Source organism: Ornithorhynchus anatinus, chromosome 9 (genome assembly GCF_004115215.2).
Source record: "Ornithorhynchus anatinus isolate Pmale09 chromosome 9, mOrnAna1.pri.v4, whole genome shotgun sequence".
Lineage (NCBI taxonomy): Eukaryota > Metazoa > Chordata > Mammalia > Monotremata > Ornithorhynchidae > Ornithorhynchus > Ornithorhynchus anatinus.
The window spans coordinates 6,338,039-6,361,123 of NC_041736.1; the positions used below are offsets into that span (position 1 = coordinate 6,338,039).

The window sequence follows — 23,085 nt, forward strand, 5'->3', positions numbered from 1 at the left end:
CCAACATCTGATATGGATCCAAAGACCCACTTTGAGATGCTGGTAATTTGGGGAAAATGAATAATAGTGCATGTAGAATAAATCCCCGGGCCATAAAGTGGAAAGGGGTGCCAGCGAATGAAAGTTTAAGTGAACATTATAGTTTGGTCTCAAAGATCACTTTGAAAAGGACTGGTAAAACCTGGATAAATGCTAGTAATCTCCTTGTGGGCAAGGCTCGTGTCTGTCAAGTCTACTGAACTGTACTCTCCCAAGAGCTAAGTGCAACGGCCCGCACACAGGAAGTGCTCAAAAACTACCATTGATCGGTCAACTGCTTTCTAAGGTAGGGAGTCCTTTATCAGTCAAGGTACCCCGAGAGCAGCTGTTTTCATCGTATAGACTGTAAGCTCATTGTGGCCAGGAACTGTGCCCGCTAATTCTGTCATATTGCACTCTCCCAAGTTCTTAGTACAGTGCTCTGCACAAAGGAAGTGCTCAATACCACTGTTGAGCAGTGGACGGATACTCACGTCACTCTGGAGGTCATAGGCCTTGCGAGCATGGATGATGTCGTTCTGGTCCGGCAGGCACGTCCACTCATGCAGAGGGTGCTTGTAGTCCACATCGCTGACCAACGTCTGACACTGCTTGGCTAACACAATGCCCAGCATGTCCACGGGGCTGCTGAATCGGGTCTTGTATTTCTCAAAGTCTTTCTTGTATTCCCGGTCGCTCTGGACCTTGGCTATGTGCAGGGACCACATTATCTTGGGATCGTCATGCACGGCTCGGGCGCCGATATGGTGGCCAAGTTGCTTGCGGTAAGCCTCTTTGTATTTGTACTGAAATGGACCGAGAGAGGGGGAAAGATAAGAACTGCCAGGTTTGCATTATTGATCTTTGCCATTTCCAAGGAGGAAACACCAAATGCTCAAGCAGGTAGAGAAATGTTTCCAACGCATGTTCGGGTGGAACCCAAAAATGGGTACTTGGGGTTTTGGATGGAGGTTGTGCTCCTACAGAAGAATTTGCTTCATGAAGTCATCCTCCCAGCTTCAGTAACTTTACATGAGGAATATATTAAAAGATGGAGCACAATTGATGGAGAGCTCTCTCCAGTGGAGGGAAACCATGGCCTGTTATTCCCCAGAGGCTTTCCTTTCACAAGTGGATGCCCACTTGAAGTAGGCATCCTCAAGAGTGGACTGGGAGGATTTCTCTCTGCAATTTTGGGAGGGACAGACTCTTAGTGTTGGGGGGAGGACAGAGGTTAGGTTAAATATGTTAAGGAATCCTTGTACAATCCCCAGCATGCGGTGAAATTCTTTGGCACAGGTGGGTCTTAAAAAATATCGTTATTATTAGTTTCAACATTTTCTAGGCAGGAAAACCTGAGGAAGGAGACATTTTGGTGGCCTGGAGATCACCTCCATGAGATATGGGCCTCCCTTAGACAAGGGAACTGGCCTCTATTTTCCAGCCAAGGTTCATTCTCCTCCTCCTCTACCCCGAGTCTTTTATGCTCTATTTCATGAGGTGCAACACGAAGCAGTAAATGCCTGGCCTTATGCCAAGAGAGTAGGTAAGGCTCAGTTATTGTTCTTACATCACTGGCAATATCCCTGGATGCTTTAGCGGCTACAATTGGAATAGCATCACTCCTCAAGTCATAGCCTTCCTTCTTCGACTCTTCGAGGGCAAGTCGATAAAGGCTCTGAGGAAAGAAATGATACCTTTTTTTAATGTTCATATTCACACTCAAAAATACTGAACCTCTGTCAAAGGAAGCCAATTTTTAGATGCACTTTACATGGCCTTTCTTAAAAAGTCAAGCAAAAACTCAATGTTCTGCACAAATAGCAAAGTAATAACTTAGAGGTCAAAACAATGAATTCCCAAGGTTTTCAAAATGAATCATTCTTCAAAGTAATTATTGCAGGATCAATATTTCATTTGATTGATCCACTACATTTTTATGGGCATTATATGAATAGCTTCCTAACGACTGACCTAAAATCCAGGGGAGGCGATTTAAGTTGAGAGCTTTCAAAAATGATTTGAGAGATCTGGGTGGAATTTGTGGAGAAATGCCGGGCGTGTGTCATTTGTGCCATAGTGTGGGGTTTCAATGCCTAATTTGAATACAACAGGGAAGAATGGGGCGCACAGTTACCATAATTCAGCTGTAAATTGGCTTTTAATTAGTTATAATGAGATGTAGCTGTCAGAAATGATGCTCCAAGGAAATGACAGTTTTGTGACGATCTGTTACCAATCCTTCCTCAGTAGCACAAAGGGAACCAATCACAACTATTCCCAACATACCATTTACTAGAAATGTATTTTGAATGGTACAAACTGGATCCACACCAGGTGTCAATGGTCAACTATCGGTGTCAGGGAAATGAACAAGTCAAATACAGTAGTACTTCAATGGCTCATTCAAAGTTTTAGTCTATATCTTCCACAGCTTTCTTTATTTTCACCTTGTGTGATAGAAGCCAACGTTCTGTTTTAATGAACAATTTCCCCTCCAATCCCTACTTCCTATTGAAATAATTCTTGGCTCAATGCAATTTTTGGATAACACAGAAGTTTGCAAGAATGTGTTGGAGTGTAGGAGAAATTGTAAGAGAAATGCCTATATGCTCGCCGTCGGTCCTGGGAAAGGAAAGGGATTAAGATGTGAGTTTCATGGGGCAAAGACTGAAGCTTGGATCAGTGTGACTTAGTGGACAGAGTCAGGGCCTAGGTTCCAGGGCTTACAAGGCAGAAGGACGTGGGTTCTAATCCCACCTCCGCCATTTGTCTGCTGAGTGACCTTCTCAGAGCCTCAGTTGCCTTATCTGTAAAATGGGGATTAAGACAATGTGGGACAGGAACTGTGACTAACCTGTTCATTTTGTACTAACATCAGTGCTTAGAACAGTACTTGGTACATAGTAAGTGCTTAAATACCATAAATAAATTTTTAAAAAAACATCTACCCGGCTTGAACCCAGAAGCTGACAATTCTGGGTCTTTTACTTCGGGACTAAAGGCAACTCTTTAAATGAAACGTTGAGGGTCTTGCCAATCAGCTCCTGCCTTAGTTAAACTGGAAGCCTGGGATGTTGAGAATCGACAACCAGCCGGTTATTTTTTTTAAGAAAAGACAAGGATCTACAGATTAAGTATTTTCTTCTACTTGCAAATGAATTTCATGGCTTACATGAAGCTTAACTAAAGTTATTAGCCACAACACAGTACCATCCTCAAGGGAATTTGGAGAGTTTTAGGTTTTAACTAAAATTATTAGCCACAACACAGTACCATCCTCAGGAGAATTGGGACAGTTTTAGGTTTTAACTAAAATTATTAGCCACAACACAGTACCATCCTCAGGGGAATCTGGACAGTTTTAGGTTTCCGTAAGAGTAAACAAGAATCAGGCTGAGCAAATGGGTACTAACTCTTCCTCTAATTTTCAAAGGCTAATTCCCCCTATCTGTAATTTACTTTAGTGTTTCTCTCCCTTGTTAGGTGGCAAACTCCTTGAGGGCAAGGATCGTATCCACTGATTACTGAATTTACACAAGGACTTAGAGGGCTTAGTACAGTACACAGATTAAGTTCAGGGAACTGAGTAAATATTCAATAAAGATAATGGATCGGTTACTCTTAAGACAACCCAGTTTGTCCAACAGTAATGTTTCCAGGAAGGACAGATACATTTGGGGAATGCAATTTGAATTAAGTCCTAATATGATGATGACATTTAACCAAAGAGAAATTTTGTGCAGATGGGGAGAATAAAGCCAGCGTGCAGACTCACTTCGCTGTAGTTGATTTTGTTCTGCCTTGCCAGCATAATCTCGGGCGTGTCGGGCATTATGTGCACTTGAGTTTTGTCTTTGTCCCAGGCCTCTGTGTACAAGCGCTGAAAAGGAAAAGGTTGAAATGAATGCATCGGAAACATGTATCTCTATAAGGAGCTGCAGAGTCACCTAGAGCATAGAATCATCAATAGGGTGTCAAGAAGAGATCTGGCTTGATTGTGCCCACACTAGCTAATTCTTGTGGACAATCAATCGATATAGAGGTTTGCTTGTTTTTACCATGGATTCTCTGTGTCTATTTGATGAAGATCTGTGTCCAAGACTGTGAGCCTGTTATTGGTCAGGGATTGCCTCTGTTGCCGAATTGTACATTCCAAGCACTTAGTACAGTGCTCTGCACGTAGTAAGCGCTCAATAAATACTATTGAAGGCATGAATGAATTTAATATTACTTGATCTTGCCATCAGAATCCACGTGTTCAGCAAATGCTGCAAAGTAGACGTACCACTCAAATGGATTGGAATTCTGAGAGGAGAAGCAGCAGGGCACAGGGAAAACGGACTGGACCCGGGAATCGGGGGGCCTGTGGTCTAAACCTGGCTCTGCTACTTGGCTGCTGTGCCCTTGAGCAAGTCACTCACCTTCTCAGTGCCTCAATTTCTTCATCTATAAAATGGGGATTCAATATGTGTTCTCCCTCTTTCTTAGATTATAAGCCCCATGCCCAACCAGATTTATCTTCTATTTACCACAGTCCATAGTACATATTAAGCATTTAACAAATACAGTGCTCTGCACACAGTAAGTGCTCAATAAATACGATTGAATGAATGAAATACTACAGTTATTACTAGAAGATAGTTTCACCTCCTTAAGAACCAGAAAGCTAATTTCCATGTTTGCAGAAACTATCTAAGATAGTTCCAGAGCACCTAAACTACGAAGTGAGCACAGAACACAAGTGCTGTAGTCCAGCTGTTGTTGAAGATCATATGCAGAAGGAAAACTAGGCCCTAAAATTCATCTGGTTCTTAATCTTTTACTAGCAAGAGGCCTTGATTAATTTCTCCAGAAGCCGAAGGCTCACCTTGTTCATGGTGATGGCATTATTTTTGGCCAAAACCTGCTCCAACGAGTCAGTCACGCTGGTAAATTTCAGCTTATCCGGAGGTTGGCGGTAGACGTTGTCGCTCAGAATCTCAGCAGCCCTCTTGCATTTTACGATATCCACGGAACCAATGGGGACCCAGCCAATGCCTCTCAACCACTGAAGATCTGACTTGTACATATTCTGTTGGGAGCAGAGGCAAAAGGAATTAAATCATAAGGATTTAAGACTAACTGTACGGAGAAGAACTGGGAAGAAACGGAACAAAGCAACAAGAACATTCCCCATTTGGTAAATGTCACGAAGTAGTCTAGATGGGTTGAAGGACGGTCCCAAACCCAAACTGTGGCAGGATTCATTCACTCCCACCAGAAGACAAGTCATGTAAACCCATAATGCGGATAGACGAATCTTGGTAACGTACAAACTTTGGGGTGTATCCTATTAGCAAGTGTGGCTCATCTGGAGGTGTATGGCATGCTCTCCCTAAAGCAGCCTTCCCACTGCTCTCCTCCCCCTCCTCACTGCCTAAAGAGGGCTAGAAGTTGGGACTTCATCCTCACCACCTGCTCCCCAAAGCACATTTACAAATATCAACTTCAGCGTCAGCCCTACAAAACGGTGCCTCACGGCATTCGACACTCACGTCACTCTGAAGGTCGTAGGCCTTCCGGGCGTGAATGACATCGTTCTGGTCCGGCAGGCAGGTCCACTGGTGCAGAGGGTGCTTGTAGTCTATATCGCTCACCAGGATCTGACACTGCTTGGCCAGGACAACCCCCAGCATGTCCACGGGGCTGGTGTACTTGGTCTTCCACTTCTCAAAGTCTTTCTTGTATTCCCGGTCGCTCTGGATCTTGGCCACGTGCATGGACCACATCATCTTGGGGTCGTCCTGGATGTCACGCGCTCCGATGTGGTGGCCCAGTTGCTTGCGGTAGCCATCTTTGTACTTGTACTGTAATGGGAAACATTGTTCTTGGAATCATTGTTCTCGGATTAATCATTCTTCATATTTTCTAAATTAAATTGAAAAGCTGGAGTCACAACGTAGTCTTTAGGGGGTCCTTTTTCTAGGAGAATTATTTGTTGTTTTGAACACCAGCTAATCATGATTAAACTGATGGGTCCCAGTAATGTGGACAGGGATGAAAATTTGATGAGTGAAATCCAACAAGGAGAAATGAATGGTTTTATAAGTCATCTGTTTTTGGTTTTTGTTTTTTTTTTACATGTTGTGTAGAAAAAGCCTTACTAACTACAGATTGCTGCACAAAACACCTCCACTTCGCAATTCCCCTTGAAGGGTTTTGGGCGTGTCGTAACCCCTTGAAGGGTTTGGTCTTCTGTGGTGAGGCTGGGTTGGGGCTAGAGGGACTAAAGACATCCCAGCTATGCTTGCAGCTGTGCTCTGGCTGAGGTGGTCCCAGCTTTGCACAAATCCAGTGTGTCCGGCTAATGACCCCCGCAGGAGCCCAGCAGAGCCAGTCAGAAAGTTCTAGAAAACCCACCCAGTCTCCAGCCCATCCCGCCCCTCATCCAGCTGTGGATTCTATCTCCTTTTCCAGTAGACCCCCAGGACCCTCCCCAGATGCTACGGCTACATGGCCTGAGGGGATGGAAAGGACATCCTCCTGGGAATCCCAGTCTATGTTTACTTAAGCCGACTTCCTCCGAGGAAGAGGCGGAGGAAAAAATAAGGCTCTACAAACCCTTTAATTGCCTTTGAAAAATTTTTAAAGCGGCAACTAGGCAGGACATCACATCAAGTGCAAAGAAGGTGGCACTCCAGTGTACATTTGGGAGACTGTCTTGCTGTCTTATCTCTGTCTGTCTTGCAGTACCACTGAGATTCAATTTCAGAGGGGGTAAAGAATTTGGGGTGGTGAAAGACACCCACCCAGCTGGGACTTCCAAAAACCAGGACCAAAGCACACTGATGAACCTGCCTGGAGAAAATCCCACTTATCTTGATCCTCCAACAAAGGTATTTCTCATCCACCATGTTGGAAATAAGTGAATTTGATTTCAATTAGGAGTGTGGTCAGTAGGTCAATGATGGACATTCTGAGAATGGCAGAAGCTCTTTCCATTGCAGTTTCTTATCCCAGAGGATTCATGCATTCAATTATAACATGAAGTTCTCCTAATATATTTTGGTAGAGGTTGTGCATGCGAAGCGGGCAGGCATATTTCCATTACTAAAAAATTTCCACTCGCACACTTATTTTCTTTGTTTATCCCAGCTAGACTGTAAATTCCTTGAGAGCAGGGATTGTGTCTCCTTACTCTATTATACTAACCCAGGCACTCAGTACAGTGATCTGAGCAGAATAAGCGCTCAACAAGTACCATTGATTGTTAATTGTTTAAACTTGGAATCAAATCATGGTCATTTTGGGGAAAAAAGGACTTGAGAGCATGTTTGATCCTTCTGGAATTATGCGCTCCTTTGATTCACTGAACTCCAATTTTCCCCTCGCATTTACATTCCAAACTAATTTGACTACGTTAGTTGTCTTTCCATTTCAGTAGAAGCGTGACAGCGTTGCTCTCTAAATTACACGGCAGTTTACCACTCACATCGCTGGCAATGTCTCTGGATGCTTTGGCTGCTTGGATGGGGATGGCATCAACGCGCAAGTCATAGCCTTTCTTCTTGGCTTCTTCGTTGGCGAGTTTATACAGACTCTGAAAGAGGAGATACAAATAGCTCAGTACCAGGGATTTGTGGTTGGAAGGAGGTCAGAATGGGTCCTCCCCAGAGGGTCAGTGCATTGTTAATCAGATCTGGCTCAGCAGAGGAAAGGGAGCGGTCTGCCTATCTGAACACTCAAGGCCCAGCCGGACCAAGTTTCACTACCATTCATCACTGGTTACGGCCTCCTAGGAGGTGGCCAGCTGGGCTACTTGGGGTGAAGGAGTTCTGGGTACTGTGCCCGTGTGTGGAGGGGGTGTCTGTCCCAAGCAACCGCCCTGGCACACAACCAGCCCCAAACATAAGTGGGAGACCCACTGCTCCACGTTGAGATCCCTGAATGTCACTGCCCATTGGAGGACCAGAGTTTCTGCCCTCCTCCCGCTCTTCCAAGTCTCCCAGGAATCTTTAAGTCTTGGTCACGTTGGCTCCCCCATCTACCCTGTCCAGACTGCAGAGTCTTCAGTGTGCTGATGGGGAGGGAAACTACCTCTAGGGTAACAAAAGGAGACTTCTCTCTTTCTCTCTCCTCTCTGGAGCAGATGGCAATTTCCTGGATGGCAAAGGATCTCAAAGCTGAGAGAGAAAAATGTGAGGGGGGAAAAAATAGGGGAGAACAGGGGGGAAAAGCTAAGAGAAGAAAAACAAAGACCAGGGTGAGAAAGAACAAAAAAATTCCTAAAGGGAAGAGGAAAAGAGGAAATGAAAGGAGAAATAAAAACAAAACAGGTAATGAATAATTGGAGGAAAAACAACAACAAAAGGAGCAACCAGGACCGCAGGAAATTGAAAGGAGAAGAGCACTCAAAGAAAGAGAAAACAAGACCCGAGGGAGAGTCAAACAAAGTAGTAAAGAGAAAAGGACGAGGAACTAGGAGATGAAGAAAGGGAATCTTTATGCTATTCCTACAAGCATCCTGTTGTCATGGTTATAGGTAGACTCCCGGGATAGATGGCCCATCAGTTTGGCATAGGAAAGATGGCTTTGGGTGGTGAGCAAGAAATACAAGAAAATGAGCAAATAAAATAAACTGGGTGGTGAAAGGGAAGAAGAGAAGTGTGTGGAGGTGGACGAGAGAAAGAGTTCGGGATGCTTCAGTAGAATGGAAGGCTTTGAGAAAAAGAGAGAGGGGTTGTATGCATGAGCGTGGAGGTGGGGCAAGAAGAAATATGGAATTTAGTGTGCAAAGATTGTGAAATGATCATTTTTTTCCAACACACTTTTTCTCTCTTACCCAGAGAAAAAGCACTGACTAAAAGAATCATTGAAAATAAAGACTGAGTCTATCTGGACAGGGTCTCACCTCACTATAGTTGACTTTGTTCTGCCTTGCCAATATGATCTCAGGCGTATCGGGCATTATGTGGATTTGTGTCTTGTCTTTGTCCCAAGCCTCTGTGTACAGGCGCTGGAAAACAAAATGAGTCTCCATCAGCATAGCAACTTAGAAATCTACTTGTGGGAGTAACAAGAAGTTAAAAAGGAATTGTTGACTGGGACATTCCTAAAAGAAGTGAATATGGAAACACGAAAACCCAAAACTTTAGTCTGCAGGAGTTTTGATTGCCTGGAGGAATGTTAGTGGGGCTGAAGATAATGGAAGCTGTTTTGACCACTGCAGGATAAAGCATATCACCAAAAAGATAAGTGTTATCTTCCAGCTCCCCTGATTATTTCAACTCCCACAGTTAGAAGAGGGCCAAAATAATTCATCGATGAGCTGTTGGCCTTGGCAAGGGATTTGAGATGATTCCCTTGACCTATTGTTACCCAGAGGCGAAGGACTGACCTTGTTCATGGTGATGGCATTATTCTTGGCCAGGACCTGCTCCAGAGAGTCTGTCACGCTGGTAAATTTCAGCCTGTCTGGAGGCTGCCGGTAGACGTTGTCGCTCAGAATCTCTGCCGCCCGTTTGCATTTTTCAACTTCTAGAGAGCCGATGGGGACCCAGCCAATGCCTCTCAGCCACTGGAGATCTGACTTGTACTGATTCTGTGAATGGCAAGCAGAGAAGGCACAAGTCCACAGATTGGAATGCTTTATCGGGGCACAGAGGTTCTCCGTAGCCCACACACATGATCACCCCCTGCCCGCTGCTTCACATGCACTGGGGAGAGAGAGGGACTTGAGGAATTAATGCCTTTTTTACCCAACACTGAGGTTGGGCAGAACCAGTGACCCAAGAGGCCTGCAGTTCCTTTAAGAAGAGGAGCTCTGAGGTCGGCCAGGGAGTCTGCCTTATTACGGGTCACTGGGAAGTCCCAACTCCTTCCATTTCCATTGGCTCTAACCAATGTGGGAGTTGGAGGAGTGGACCTGTGCACACCCGGGGGTTGTGTAATGCTCTAGGCACTCCATTTTGTTGCCCAAAATTACTCCCAACGCACACCCTCAACCTCCAAAATCCTCCAAAGACTTCTCTGGAACTTTGGCATGATATAAAACATGTGCGGCTGAAATCTTGAGTCAGAAATGTGTTAGCGTTCTCCTTCCAGGACCCAGAGGGCTTTAGAGGTGCTGGGTGACTCTTCAGTACAGCAGGCGAGCACTTAGGAAGCCACTATCCACAGAACAGATATCTGGAATCCAAGGAGTGCTTGAGGGAAACCGTAAGGATAGATTTCCCTCCCAACGCGGATGGAATTCCACCTATCCCTTCAGGGATCAGAGTGTTTCTTTTGTTGGTGTTGTTTGGTTTTGTTTTTAATTGATCTTGTGATTCAAAGGAACAAAAAGAAAACTACCATAAATTCTAAATTGTTTTTGCTAAAAAATGTTTCCCTCTCTTTGCCAGTCACAATCAAAAGAAGATGACACCTCCTAGTGGGATATTGGAGATTAATTTATACAGATGAAAAAATATCGAAGACTCCGGTATGCAGCTTCTGTGCATATTAAACTAAAATGCATCTCCCTAGACTAATGGGAAATATAATAGAAGGTGAATCTTTTAATATATCTAAAACTGACTCTTCAGCTATCAAGCACCCCTACACTTAGCAGGAGGAGGTTGTGAACAGAAAATGTTTATTCCAGGCAGTTCATTCATTCATATTAATAATGATAATAATGGTATTTATTAAGCTTACTATGTGGCCAAACACTGTTCTAAGTGCTGGGGCAGACACAAGGCAATCAGGTTGTCCCACGTGGGGCTCACAGTCTTAATCACCACTTTACAGATGAGGAAACAGGCCCAGGGAACTTAAGTGACTTGCCCAAAGTCAAACAGCAGACAAGTGGGGGAGCCGGGATTAGAACCCACGTGCTCTGACTCCCAAGCTCGTGCTCTTTCAACTAGGCCATGCTGCCTGTCTATTAAGCACTTACAGTGTGCAGAACACTGTACTAAGCGCTTGGGAAAGGACAATACAGCAATAAAGACAGACAATACCCTCCACTAATATCTCCCACACTAATAATGTGTACCATTCTTTGGGGGTGGGGAGGGGTGTTATATCTATTAGCTCCCAAGGTCATAATTCATCATTTTAGGGCTGCTCACCTATCAATTTTCCAGATTTTCATCACTGCAGTATTGAGCGACTCAATAACTTACACACGCTAATGACTGGTCATCATTTCAATTTGTTGGGATACTATTCTCTCCCAAGTAAATGATGAAGGGCGGTACTCACATCACTCTGAAGGTCGTAGGCCTTCCGGGCGTGAATGACATCGTTCTGGTCCGGCAGGCAGGTCCACTGGTGCAGAGGGTGCTTGTAGTCTATATCGCTCACCAGGATCTGACACTGCTTGGCCAGGACAACCCCCAGCATGTCCACGGGGCTGGTGTACTTGGTCTTCCACTTCTCAAAGTCTTTCTTGTACTCCCGGTCGCTCTGGATCTTGGCCACGTGCATGGACCACATCATCTTGGGGTCGTCCTGGATGTCACGCGCTCCGATGTGGTGGCCCAGTTGCTTGCGGTAGCCAATTTTGTACTTGTACTGATACCCAAAAAAAACGTATTTTGATGTAATAACTATCATATGTTGGGTTTTGATTCTAAATTCCACTCTACAGTGATTTTTACAGCTCCTAGTAAAGCTGGGTAATGGAGACGAGCAGATAAGTACCGGCCACGAAATGTGCTGTACTGGTTCACTCCCCTCTCTCCACTGGATGGCAGGTTAAGTCTGAGCAGCATAAACTATCATTTGTTCTCAGCAAATGGATAATTTTATATTTATAAAATGGCTTCAAATTTGGCACCAAAATTATACCTTGGTCAACTTGCCAAAGTCATAATGAAGCGAGATCGCTCTGTGGAAATGAGTCCTGCTATAGCTCCCGAAGTAGGACCTTGGGCTAGGAGGAATCCTCTTCTTCCCTGTACAGATGGAGTCACTCTGGAAACTAAACCGTACTTATCTCACTATCAGCCTATGGGACACCTACTGGACCAGGTGCTTCAGGTGGGGGTGAGCTTTGGGGATGCTGGACTCCAAATTGACCCCTCCAATCAGCTCTCCACTTGCCCCAGTCTGGCAGTTTCATATTTTCACGAAAGCTACAGTGTAGCACGGAACTTGAGCCTGAATGTCTCTGCTGGAATTTCAACTTGAGGCAGGATGAACAAAGAGCCAAATCTCCAAAAAAGAGGGGGACTCCATCTAAGAAATACCTTCATACCCACCTCCGTCCCATCGAGAATATTCTATTGCTTAACCCATCAGTCTACATTTCTTGAGATGGCCCTTCCTCCATCAAAGAATAATCTCTATCTGCTCTATCTCTATCTGCTCTATCCTGTGGGTTACAATCAATTTTTCCTTTTTATTCAGCGGTTTTTTGACATTGCATTTTTGAAAATCACGCATCACAATTCCAAAGGGTTCCCCCTTTCACATTTCAGGGAAATCATCTCTTCCAACCTTAGCCTTCTGCATGTGCTACGGTGCACAAGACAGGTATGGAAAAGGATAATGTCTTACATCACTGGCGATGTCTCTGGATGCTTTGGCTGCTTGGATGGGGATGGCATCTACGCGCAAGTCATAGCCTTTCCGCTTGGCCTCTTCATTGGCGAGTTTATACAGACTCTGGGGAGGAAACATTTGAAGGAACAATCAAACGCTCATTTGGTTCTGTATGGGGCAATTCTCCCCAAAGTTACAAAAAGTGAATTCTCTTCCTCGGGCACACTGGGGCTCACTACACCCTGAAAGTATGCAACCTTGAGGGCATCTTGAGCCATAGGCTCATGGTTTTTTCACCATTTTAAAGAGAAAGTCTTAAAGCCAAATTGAGTTTGTCTGGGCTGCAGGCAGACAGATCTTCAATAGTGGTTTCCATATGCAGGTCGCCAATCAGTCAGCACAAACAGGGAAAACAAAGAAGCCTGACTGAGGCTGAGGCAACAGTTCTTTGGTGACTTACCAATTAGCGTTGCTCAGTGTGTGGCTTTGCCCGGGTACTGATTCCCACCTGACATAATATCCTTAGGCCCTTTGCCTCCTGTCACTGATCCTCCCCAAATCACCCTGAGACATTGGGAGGGTGCCAAAAAGCCAGCATTTCCTCTCACCTCGCTGTAGTTGATTTTGTTCTGCCTTGCCAGGGTAATCTCCGGTGTATCGGGCATTATGTGGATCTGCGTCTTGTCTTTGTCCCAAGCCTCGGTATATAAACGCTACAAAGGAAATGATCGAAAAGTTAAGGATCTCAAATTCCACCTGCTAATGAGGGATTTAAGTTTTATAGAATAATTTTACCAAAAATGGTCACGGAGAGTTAAATATTGCATTTATATTAACGATGGTTCAATCAGTGGCATTTACTGAGCACCTACCGGGTGCAGAGCACTACACCGAGCCTTTGGAGAGTACAACCAAAACAAAATACACGGTCCCTTCCCTTCAGGAATTTGCAATCTATTGATGACAGCTTTATGGGCACACTAAGCTAAGAATACAAATGGCTTATCTGACAGTATACCTAAAAGAAAAAATAAATGATTTGGAAACCTATGCATTTCCCCTCTAGATTGTAAGCTTGTTGCGGGCAGGGAATGTGTCCGTTGATTGTTGTTTTGTACTCTCCCAAAGGTTTAGAACAGTTCTCTGCACACAGTAAGCATACAGTTAAGTACAGTTGACTGACTGACATTATCATTAATAAAGGTAAATATGAAAAGGGGAAAATGAATGATGTGTAGGATTCAATTGATTACTTCTACTTTGCTTATTTCTTCCTCTTTTTCTATTATCCGCTGTTACGAACTGATAATATATTTCTCAAAATATATCAGGACTGACCTTGTTCATGGTGATGGCATTATTCTTGGCCAGGACCTGCTCCAGAGAGTCTGTCACGCTGGTAAATTTCAGCCTGTCTGGAGGCTGGCGGTAGATGTTGTCGCTCAGAATCTCTGTCGCCCGTTTGCACTTTTCAACGTCTAGAGAGCCGATGGGGACCCAGCCAATGCCTCTCAGCCACTGGAGATCTGACTTGTACTGATTCTGTGAATGGCAAGCAGAGAAGGCACAAGTCCACGCATTGGAATGCTTTATCGGGGAACGGAGGTTCTCCGTAGCCCACACACATGATCACCCCCTGCCCGCTACTTCACATGCACTGGGGAGAGAGTGGGACTTAAGGAATTAAATGCCTTTTCTACCCAACATTGAGGTTGGGTAGAAACAATGACCCAAGTGGCCTGCAGTCCCTTTAAGAAGAGGAGCTTTGAGATCAGTCTGGGATCTGGAAGGGTCTCCCTGCCTCCTGTCCATCACTGCAGAACAGAATTCTACTGTTTATTCTTTTCAACACTGGGAAGATTGAGACAACTTGAAATAAAGGACTAGTGAGATTCTGGTCGGGGAGGAACAAAGGACTGCCCCCTCCAGGTACTGACCTACTTATTTAAGGGTCTTAATTTCATTATCATTTCAAATTTACTCTGCTTGTTCGTGATTTACTATTTGTTCTTATTGCTCTATGCATTTGCCCCGAGCCCCCCCCCCCCCCATAAAGCATGAGGCCTGTGTGAGGCAGCGATCCTGTCTGAATTAATCATCTCGCACACTACTGTGCTTAGCCCATAGTGAAAACTATATACCACAATTAACATACCTCTATTTTCTCATTTCTCCCACAAAAGAACTGAAGAGGCACATGGTCCTTAGCCAGTGAATCAGTGGTATTTACTGAGTGCATTACCATGTGCAGAGCGCTCTTCTGAGCATTTGGGAATGTACAAGATAGCAGAATTGGTAGACAAGAACCCTGCCCGCAAAGAACTTACACTCTCATTTCACGTTGCACATCTAGGGCTCCCAAATCTCCTCCATCTACAAGGATGGAGACTGCCTTATTACGGGTCATTGGGAAGTCCCAATTCCTTCCATTTCCATTGGCTCTACCCACTGTGGGAGTTGGGGGAGTCGACCTGTGCACACCCAGGGGAGTTTATAATGCTCTAGGCACTCCATTAAAAAGATGGTTGCCCAGAGTTGAAATCTGGAGTTAAGAAGTGTGGCAGGGATTGTCTCTCTCTATTGCCGTGTTGTACTTTCCAAGCGCGTAGTACAGTTTTCTGCACACAGTAAGTGCTCATTAAATATGAAAGTTACTCCCACTGCACACCCTCCACCTCCAAAATCCTCCAAAGATTTCTCTGGAATTTTGGCATCATATAAAACATGTGCGGCTGAAATCTTGGGTCAGAAATGTGTTACAATATCCTCCCAGGACCCAGAGGGCTTTGGAGGTGCTGGGTGACTCTTCAATATAGCAGGTGAGCACTTAGGAAGCTCTTATCCACAGAACACAAAAATGGAATCTTAAGAGTGCTTCAGGGAAACTGAAAGGATAGATTTCCCTCCCAACACGGATGGAATTCCACCTATCGTTTCAGGGATCAGAGTGTTTCTTTTGTTGGTGGTGTTTGGTGCTCTTTTTAATCGATCTTGTGACTCAAAGGAACAAAAAGAAAACTACAATTAATTGACCTTGTGACTCAGAGGAACGAAAAGAAAATTACCATAAATTCTAAATTGTTTTTGTTAAAAAAAAATGTTTCCCTTTCCTTGCTAGTCACAATCAAAAGAAGGTGACTCCCCCTAGTGGGATATTGGAGATTAATTTTATACAGATGAAAAAATATAAAAAACTCTGATATGCAGCTCGTGTGCACATTAAAATAAAATGCATCTCCCTAAATTAATGGGAAATGGAATGTGAATCTTTTAATATCTCTAAAACTGACTTCAGCTATCAACCATCCCTACACTTAGGAGCAGGAGGTTGTGAACAGAACATGTTAGTTTTATTCCAGGCAGTTCATTCATTCAATCATATTTACTAATAATGATAATAATAATGATAATGATTATGCTATTTGTTAAGCTTACTATATGCCAAACACTGTTTTAAGCGCTGGGGCAGACACAAGGCAATCAGGTTGTCCCAGGTGTGGCTCACATTCTTAATCCCCATTTTACAGATGAGGTCACTGAGGTACAGAGAAGTGAAGTGACTAGCCCAAAGTCAAACAGCAGACAAGTGGGGGAGCCAGGATTAGAACCCACGTGCTCTGACTCCCAAGCTCGTGCTCTTTCAACTAGGCCATGCTGCCTGTCTATTAAGCACTTACAGTATGCAGAGCACTGTACTAAGCGCTTGGGAAAGGACAATACAGCAATAAAGAGAGACAATGCATCCCAAAGTGAGCTCACATATCACCCACACTAATAATGGGTACAATTTTCTTGGGGGGAAGGGAGGGAATTGTATCCATTAGCTCTCGAAGTCATAATCCATCATTTTAGGGCTGCTCACCTATCAATTTTCCAGTTTTTCATCACTGCAGCACTGAGCAACCAAATGACTTCCACCCCCTAATGATTGGTGATCATTTCAATTTGTTGGGATACTATTCTCTCCCAGGTAAATGATGAAGGGCGGTACTCACGTCACTCTGAAGGTCGTAGGCCTTCCGGGCATGAATGACATCGTTCTGGTCCGGCAGGCAGGTCCACTGGTGCAGAGGGTGCTTGTAGTCTATATCGCTCACCAGGATCTGACACTGCTTGGCCAGGACAACCCCCAGCATGTCCACGGGGCTGGTGTACTTGGTCTTCCACTTCTCAAAGTCTTTCTTGTACTCCCGGTCGCTCTGGATCTTGGCCACGTGCATGGACCACATCATCTTGGGGTCGTCCTGGATGTCACGCGCTCCGATGTGGTGGCCCAGTTGCTTGCGGTAGCCATCTTTGTACTTGTACTGATACCAAAAAAATGTATTTTGATGTAATAACTACAATATGTTGGGTTTTGATTCTAAATTCCACTCTACAGTGATTTTTAGAGCTCCTAGTAAAGATGGGTAATGGAGACGAGCAGATAGGTACCGGCCATGAAATGTGCTTTACTGGTTCACTCCCCTCTCTCCACTGGATGGCAGGTTAAGTCTGAACAGCATAAACTATCATTTGTTCCCAGCAAATGCATAATTTTATGTTTCTAAAATGGCTTCACATGACTGGGGGTGGGATTCGAATTTGGCACCCAAATTATACTTTGGTCAACTTGCCAAAGTCCTAACGAAGCGTGATCGCTCTGTGGAAATGAATCCTGCTATAGCTCCTGACGTAGGACCTTGGGCTACAAGGAATCCTCTTTCTCCCGATACAGTCTCACATGGAGGCACTCCAGAACCTCAACCGTACTTACCACTCCATCAGCCTATGGGACACCTTCTGAGCCAGGCGCTTCAAGTCGGGGGGAGCTTGGGGGGAGCTAGGATCCAAACTGGCCCCTCCAATCAGCTCTCCACTTGCCCCAGTCTGGCAATTTCAAATTTTCACGAGAGCTACAGTGTGTATCATGGAACTTGAGCCTGAATGTCCCCGCTGGAATTTCAACTTGAGGCAGGATGAACAAAGAGCCACATCTCCAAAAAAGAGAGCGACTCCATCTAAGAAATACCTTCATACCCACCTCCGTCGCACTGGGAACATTCTATTGTGTATAGAATAGGATGATGGGAAAGGATAAGGAAAAGGATGATGTCTTACATCACTGGCGATGTCTCTGGACGCTTTGGCTGCTTGGATGGGGATGGCATCTACGCGCAAGTCATAGCCTTTCCGCTTGGCCTCTTCATTGGCGAGTTTATACAGACTCTGGGGAGGAAACATTTGAAGGAACAATCAAACGTTCATTTGGTTCTGTATGGGGCAATTCTCCCCAAAGTTACAAAAAGCGATTTCTCTTCCTCGGGCACACTGGGGCTCACTACACCCTGGAAGTTTCATCTTTGAGGGCAGCTTGAGCCATGGGCTCCAGGTTTTTCACCATTTTCAAGAGAAAGTCTTAGAGCCAAATTGAGTTTGGCTGGGCTGCAGGCAGACATTTTCCATAGTGGTGTTCATATACAGATCGCCAATTAGTCAGCACAAACAGGGAAAACAAAGAGGCCTGACTGAGGCTGAGGCAACAGTTCTTCGGTGACTTACCAGTTAGCATTGTTCAGCGTGTAGCTTTGCCCGGGTACTGATTCCCACCTGACAAAATATCCTTGGGCCCTTCGCCTCCTGTCACTGATCCTCCCCAAATCACCCTGAGACATTGGGAGGGTGCCAAAAAGCCAGCATTTCCTCTCACCTCGCTGTAGTTGATTTTGTTCTGCCTTGCCAGGGTAATCTCCGGTGTATCGGGCATTATGTGGACCTGCCTCTTGTCTTTGTCCCAAGCCTCGGTATATAAACGCTACGAAGGAAATGATCAAAAAGTTAAAGATGCCAAATTCCACCTGCCAATGAGGGATTTAAGCCTTATAGAATAATTTTACCAAAAATGGTCACGGAGAGTTACAATATTGCATTTATATTAACGATGGTTCAATCAGTGGTATTTACTGAGCACCTACTGGGTGCAGAGCACTACACCGAGCCCTTGGAGAGAACAACCAAAATACACGGTCCCTTCCCTTCAGGAATTTGCGATCTATTGATGAAAATTTTATGGACATACTAAGCTAAGAATACAAAATGCCTTATCTGACAATACATCTAAAAGAAAAAATACATGACTTAGAAACCTATGTATTATGGCAACAAGAAATCTATGGCATGGACATTAATGCTGAGCTTAGATATTATTTATTTATTTATATTAATGTCTGTTTCCCCCTCGAGACTCTAAGCTCATTGTGGGCAAGGAATGTATCTGCTGATTGTTGTTTTGTATTCTCCCAAATGTTTAGAACAGTTCCCTGCACACAGTAAGCGCTCAGTAAGTACACTGACTGACTGACTGACATTATCATTAATAGAGGTAAATATTTGGGTAAAATCTATGATGTGCAGGATTCAGTTGACTACTCCTACTTTGCTAATTACTTCCACTTTTTCCATTATCTGTGGTTAGGAACTGATAACATATTTCTCAAAATATTTAGGACTGACCTTGTTCATGGTGATGGCATTATTCTTGGCCAGGACCTGCTCCAGGGAGTCTGTCACGCTGGTAAATTTCAGCCTGTCTGGAGGCTGGCGGTAGATGCTGTCGCTCAGAATCTCTGTCGCCCGTTTGCACTTTTCAACGTCTAGAGAGCCGATGGGGACCCAGCCAATGCCTCTCAGCCACTGGAGATCTGACTTGTACAGATTCTGTTTAACGGCAAGCGGAAAGAATAATTGATCATTAGCACAGACTTTCATGGAACTTAAATGGAGTTCCCTTTCGGAGTTTGGGAGGAGGAACAAAAAGGTTTGAAGACTCCAATTTGTAGCCATCCACATTAATGCGACAACGTCCAGGAAATTAGGGCAACTAAGATAGGTGTTGAAAAGATCTCGGTGACCGTGATCATCCTGGTCCTCGTTAGTATCCAACGTAGCAAATGAGTCTGGAGCATTAATACTGCTTAAATATTGCACTATATGTTAGCCTTAATTTTCTGCATTTATTCAGGTACAGTTACAGTATTCCTACCAACGTGACTTAGTGGAAAGAGCCCGGGTTGGGAGTCATGGGTTCTAAGTCCGACTCCACTTGTCAGCTGTGTGACTCTGGGCAAGTCACTTAACTTCTCGGTGCCTCAGTTACCTCATCTGTAAAATGGGGATGAAGACTGTGTGCCCCATTTGGGACAACCTGATTACCTCGTATCTACCCCAGCACTTAGAACAGTCCTTGGCACATAGTAAGCGCTTACAAATACCATTATTATTAATTCCATTTGGAAAACCAGTACTCACATCACTCTGGAGGTCATAGGCTTTCCGGGCATGAATCACATCATTTTGGTCTGGGAGACACGTCCATTGATGCAGAGGATGCTTGTAGTCCACATCGCTGACCAGTTCCTGACACTTCTTGGCCAGTACGACTCCCAGCATGTCCACCGGGCTGCTGAATCGGGTTTTGTATTTCTCAAAGTCTTTCTTGTACTCCCGGTCGCTCTGGACCTTAGCTATGTGCATAGACCACATCATCTTGGGATCGTCGTGTATGGCCCGGGCACCGATGTGGTGGCCAAGCTGCTTGCGGTAACCTTCTTTATACTTGTACTGAAGGAAGGGGAGAGGAAAATGGTTCAATTTCGCTTTATTTCATAGTCATAAAAAGTCACCGCTGGCCTTTTGGATTCCTGCTCTAAACAAACCTTTCCGTCTCCATTCTTTTGTTGGGTCTATATGAGGCAGATGTTTTCCCTCCCTTTTTCTGCAAGATATTTTCCCTTTTTATATCGTTTGTTTGTCAGAAGCTTGGGAAAGTGTTAAAGATACTAACAGCAGGAATCTGACCCACCACCAACTGATCAAATGAACCCATTTGTCTGGAAAGCAATAATGTTGATATTTGTTAAGCGCTTACTAGGTGCCGAGCACTGTTCTAAGCGCTGGGGTAGATACAGGGGAATCAGGTTGTCCCACGTGAGGCTCACAGTTAATCCCCATTTTACAGATGAGGTAACTGAGGCACAGACAAGGCAAGTGACTTGCCCACAGTCACACAGCTGACAGGTGGCAGAGCCGGGATTCAAACTCATGACCTCGGACTCCCAAGCCCATGCTCTTTCCACTGAGCCACGCTGCTTCTCGGCAGGGTGGAGGGAGCATTTAGAAACAAAGGTGGGCATTTTGAAGGCAGGAAAAAAAATTTGGAAGGTGGAAAGCTTCTATCCACAACCATACGTACTGGCTCATTCCTCCCAAAAATGAACACTTGGTGGTAGGTGGTCTTCGGTTTTCTCTGAGGGAAATGGGAGGAGGGGGACAAATGAGGGGAAATGGTTGCGGCTACCAAAAGGTCTTCCAGGTTTTATCGTCTGGCTCCACAGGTTCTATATGTTCTTTATGTCTACTTTCCCTAAACACTTAAGACTTCTACGGTGTACCATTAAAATTTCACCAGTGTTGCCTCCTAGGCGCTCGCTCCAAGAGCAGGCCAAATACACCGCCAATGATCATGGCCCATACAACTTTGAAGGTGATCGAAAATCAATGCCACAGTCACCTTGCCCTCTGCGGAGATGAGCAGGAACGTGAGTTCAGAGCATAAGGGCTTGGATTGGGCATGAACTGCCTAATGAGTTTGATACTTTAGGAGGGAGTGGGGAATTCCTTGGGCCTCTAAGCCAGAATACGCCTTCAAGGACAACTGGATGCCTTTCCAGCACAAAAGAAGCAACCCCGGGGTCAATGACTTTTGAGAATCCATCACTGTGGTGTGACTACATCCAGTAACACCAAGCTATCTTCAAGTGTGGCTTTTGACCGAAAGATAAGTAGCTGGGTTAACAATGACTTGGCCTTCAACAAATACCATTGAGATGGAAAGCAGGAAATCTCTGTGAAATCTGGTGACAAAAGAACACCTTTCTCATTGACTTACTTCACTTGCGATGTCCCTGGAGGCCTTTGCTGCCTTAATGGGGATTGCATCCAGGCGCAGATCGTAGCCTCTCTGTCTGGATTCTTCCAGGCCCAGTTTGTAGAGTTTCTAAAATGGTAACAACAAAGTGGATGTTACAGTTCGGAGCTGTACCTTCTGGGAAAATATCTTTTACAGCCAAAACATGGATGCAAGACTCTGATCTACACAAGGCATTTACCTCACTGTAGTTGACTTTGTTCTGTTTTGCCAGCAAAACTTCCGGAGTGTCTGGCATAATGTGGATGGTGGTTTTATCTTTGTCCCAAGCTTCTGTATAAAGGCGCTGGAAGGAACAAAATTAATATAATTATCTGAGACGCCAAAGCCATACAATGATACGAAAACCATTCAAACGATGCTCACAAATAAAAACAAATTAATCAGCTAGTTGTGAGCAGGTACCGTAAGGTGAATTTAGCTTAGGCATTACACAAAGGTGGTTGTCAAATACAGCATACACAGACTATTTGCCATCTACCTCATCTTTCATCCCCTCTTTAGCTTTCTATAGACAAACCATATAAAAGGGGAAAAAAAAAGCACTCTTAGTTCTCTAAATTTCCAACCAAAGCTAAAGAGAATTTCAGGGTGAGAAACAAGATTCCCAAAAATAAAAAGGAACAGATGGCGGACAACAAAAGAAAAGAAGACGTTCATTACTCTCTGGATCTCCTGAGGGTTCTTCCTCAATTACTCCGAGAAGTAGCCAGTTGACATAAAGCCCAGTGGATCCACTCTTTCTCTCTGCACAGGGCGTGTTCTCTAGGGGCACGTTTTAATTCATGGGAGCTCAAACGATTATTGAATACGTGCCTCCCTGAACATGTCTCCATTCCACGCCAAAGAACACTCACCTGGTTCATATTCATGGCATTGCTCTTGGCCAAAACCATTGGCATGGAGTCCAGGAGGCTGGAGAATTTGAATTTGTCAGGGTGTTGGCGGTATATGTTGTCGCTCAGAATTTTGGTAGCTCTCTTGTTCTTCTCATCTTCAAGAGAGCCACTGGGAGCCCAGCCAATACCCCTTAACCACTGGAGATCTGCCTTGTACAAATTCTGAAATGGCAGAGTACCAGGTGGTTAGTAAATCAATATTCTTGGAGGATGGGGAAAGAGAATCCCCCATTCCAATGAGGATAGTGAACTGAGAATATGACTGGATTGGGCAGGCTGTGAAAAGGGCATAGGAGCCCCAGAAAAATCCTTCAATCAATTGATCAATGATATTTATTGAGTGCTTCCTACATACAGAGCACTGTACTAAGCACTTGGGAGAGTACGATAGAATTAGCAGATGTTCTTCCTGCCCATAACAAGTGTGCAGTCTAGAGGGGGAGACAGACATTAATGCAAATGAATAATTTATAATATATAATTCGAATATATGGACCTAAGCGCTTTGGGTTTGGGGTGAACATCAAATGTCAAATGTCAAGTGAAAGATGCCTCAGAAGAGCATCCTTTTTGACTCCTGGGGAGTGGGGAAGTCTGGTGGAGGAGGGGTCCTCCCCATTTTGGGGGCCAGAGACTACCTCAGGGCTCATTACTCTCATCAGTAGGGCAAGAGGGGGTTGTGGCCTCCAG

At 44.6% G+C, this 23,085-nt stretch overlaps 1 protein-coding gene across 1 annotated transcript in view; it reads right to left on the bottom strand.

Annotated features, from left to right (window-relative positions):
• The window catches only part of NEB (nebulin), a 170,840-nt gene that overhangs the window by 83,601 nt on the left and 64,154 nt on the right, over positions 1–23,085 (bottom strand). The window contains exons 62-81 of the mRNA XM_039913134.1: positions 22,354–22,557; positions 21,678–21,782; positions 21,458–21,565; positions 19,819–20,130; positions 19,024–19,227; positions 18,221–18,325; positions 17,632–17,739; positions 16,527–16,838; positions 13,870–14,073; positions 13,140–13,244; positions 12,547–12,654; positions 11,248–11,559; positions 9,398–9,601; positions 8,912–9,016; positions 7,493–7,600; positions 5,556–5,867; positions 4,889–5,092; positions 3,797–3,901; positions 1,589–1,696; positions 513–824 (exon numbers count right to left, since the gene is read on the bottom strand). Coding sequence (XP_039769068.1) covers positions 513–824; positions 1,589–1,696; positions 3,797–3,901; positions 4,889–5,092; positions 5,556–5,867; positions 7,493–7,600; positions 8,912–9,016; positions 9,398–9,601; positions 11,248–11,559; positions 12,547–12,654; positions 13,140–13,244; positions 13,870–14,073; positions 16,527–16,838; positions 17,632–17,739; positions 18,221–18,325; positions 19,024–19,227; positions 19,819–20,130; positions 21,458–21,565; positions 21,678–21,782; positions 22,354–22,557 — 3,645 coding nt within the window. The remainder of the gene's footprint in view (positions 1–512; positions 825–1,588; positions 1,697–3,796; positions 3,902–4,888; positions 5,093–5,555; positions 5,868–7,492; positions 7,601–8,911; positions 9,017–9,397; positions 9,602–11,247; positions 11,560–12,546; positions 12,655–13,139; positions 13,245–13,869; positions 14,074–16,526; positions 16,839–17,631; positions 17,740–18,220; positions 18,326–19,023; positions 19,228–19,818; positions 20,131–21,457; positions 21,566–21,677; positions 21,783–22,353; positions 22,558–23,085) is intronic.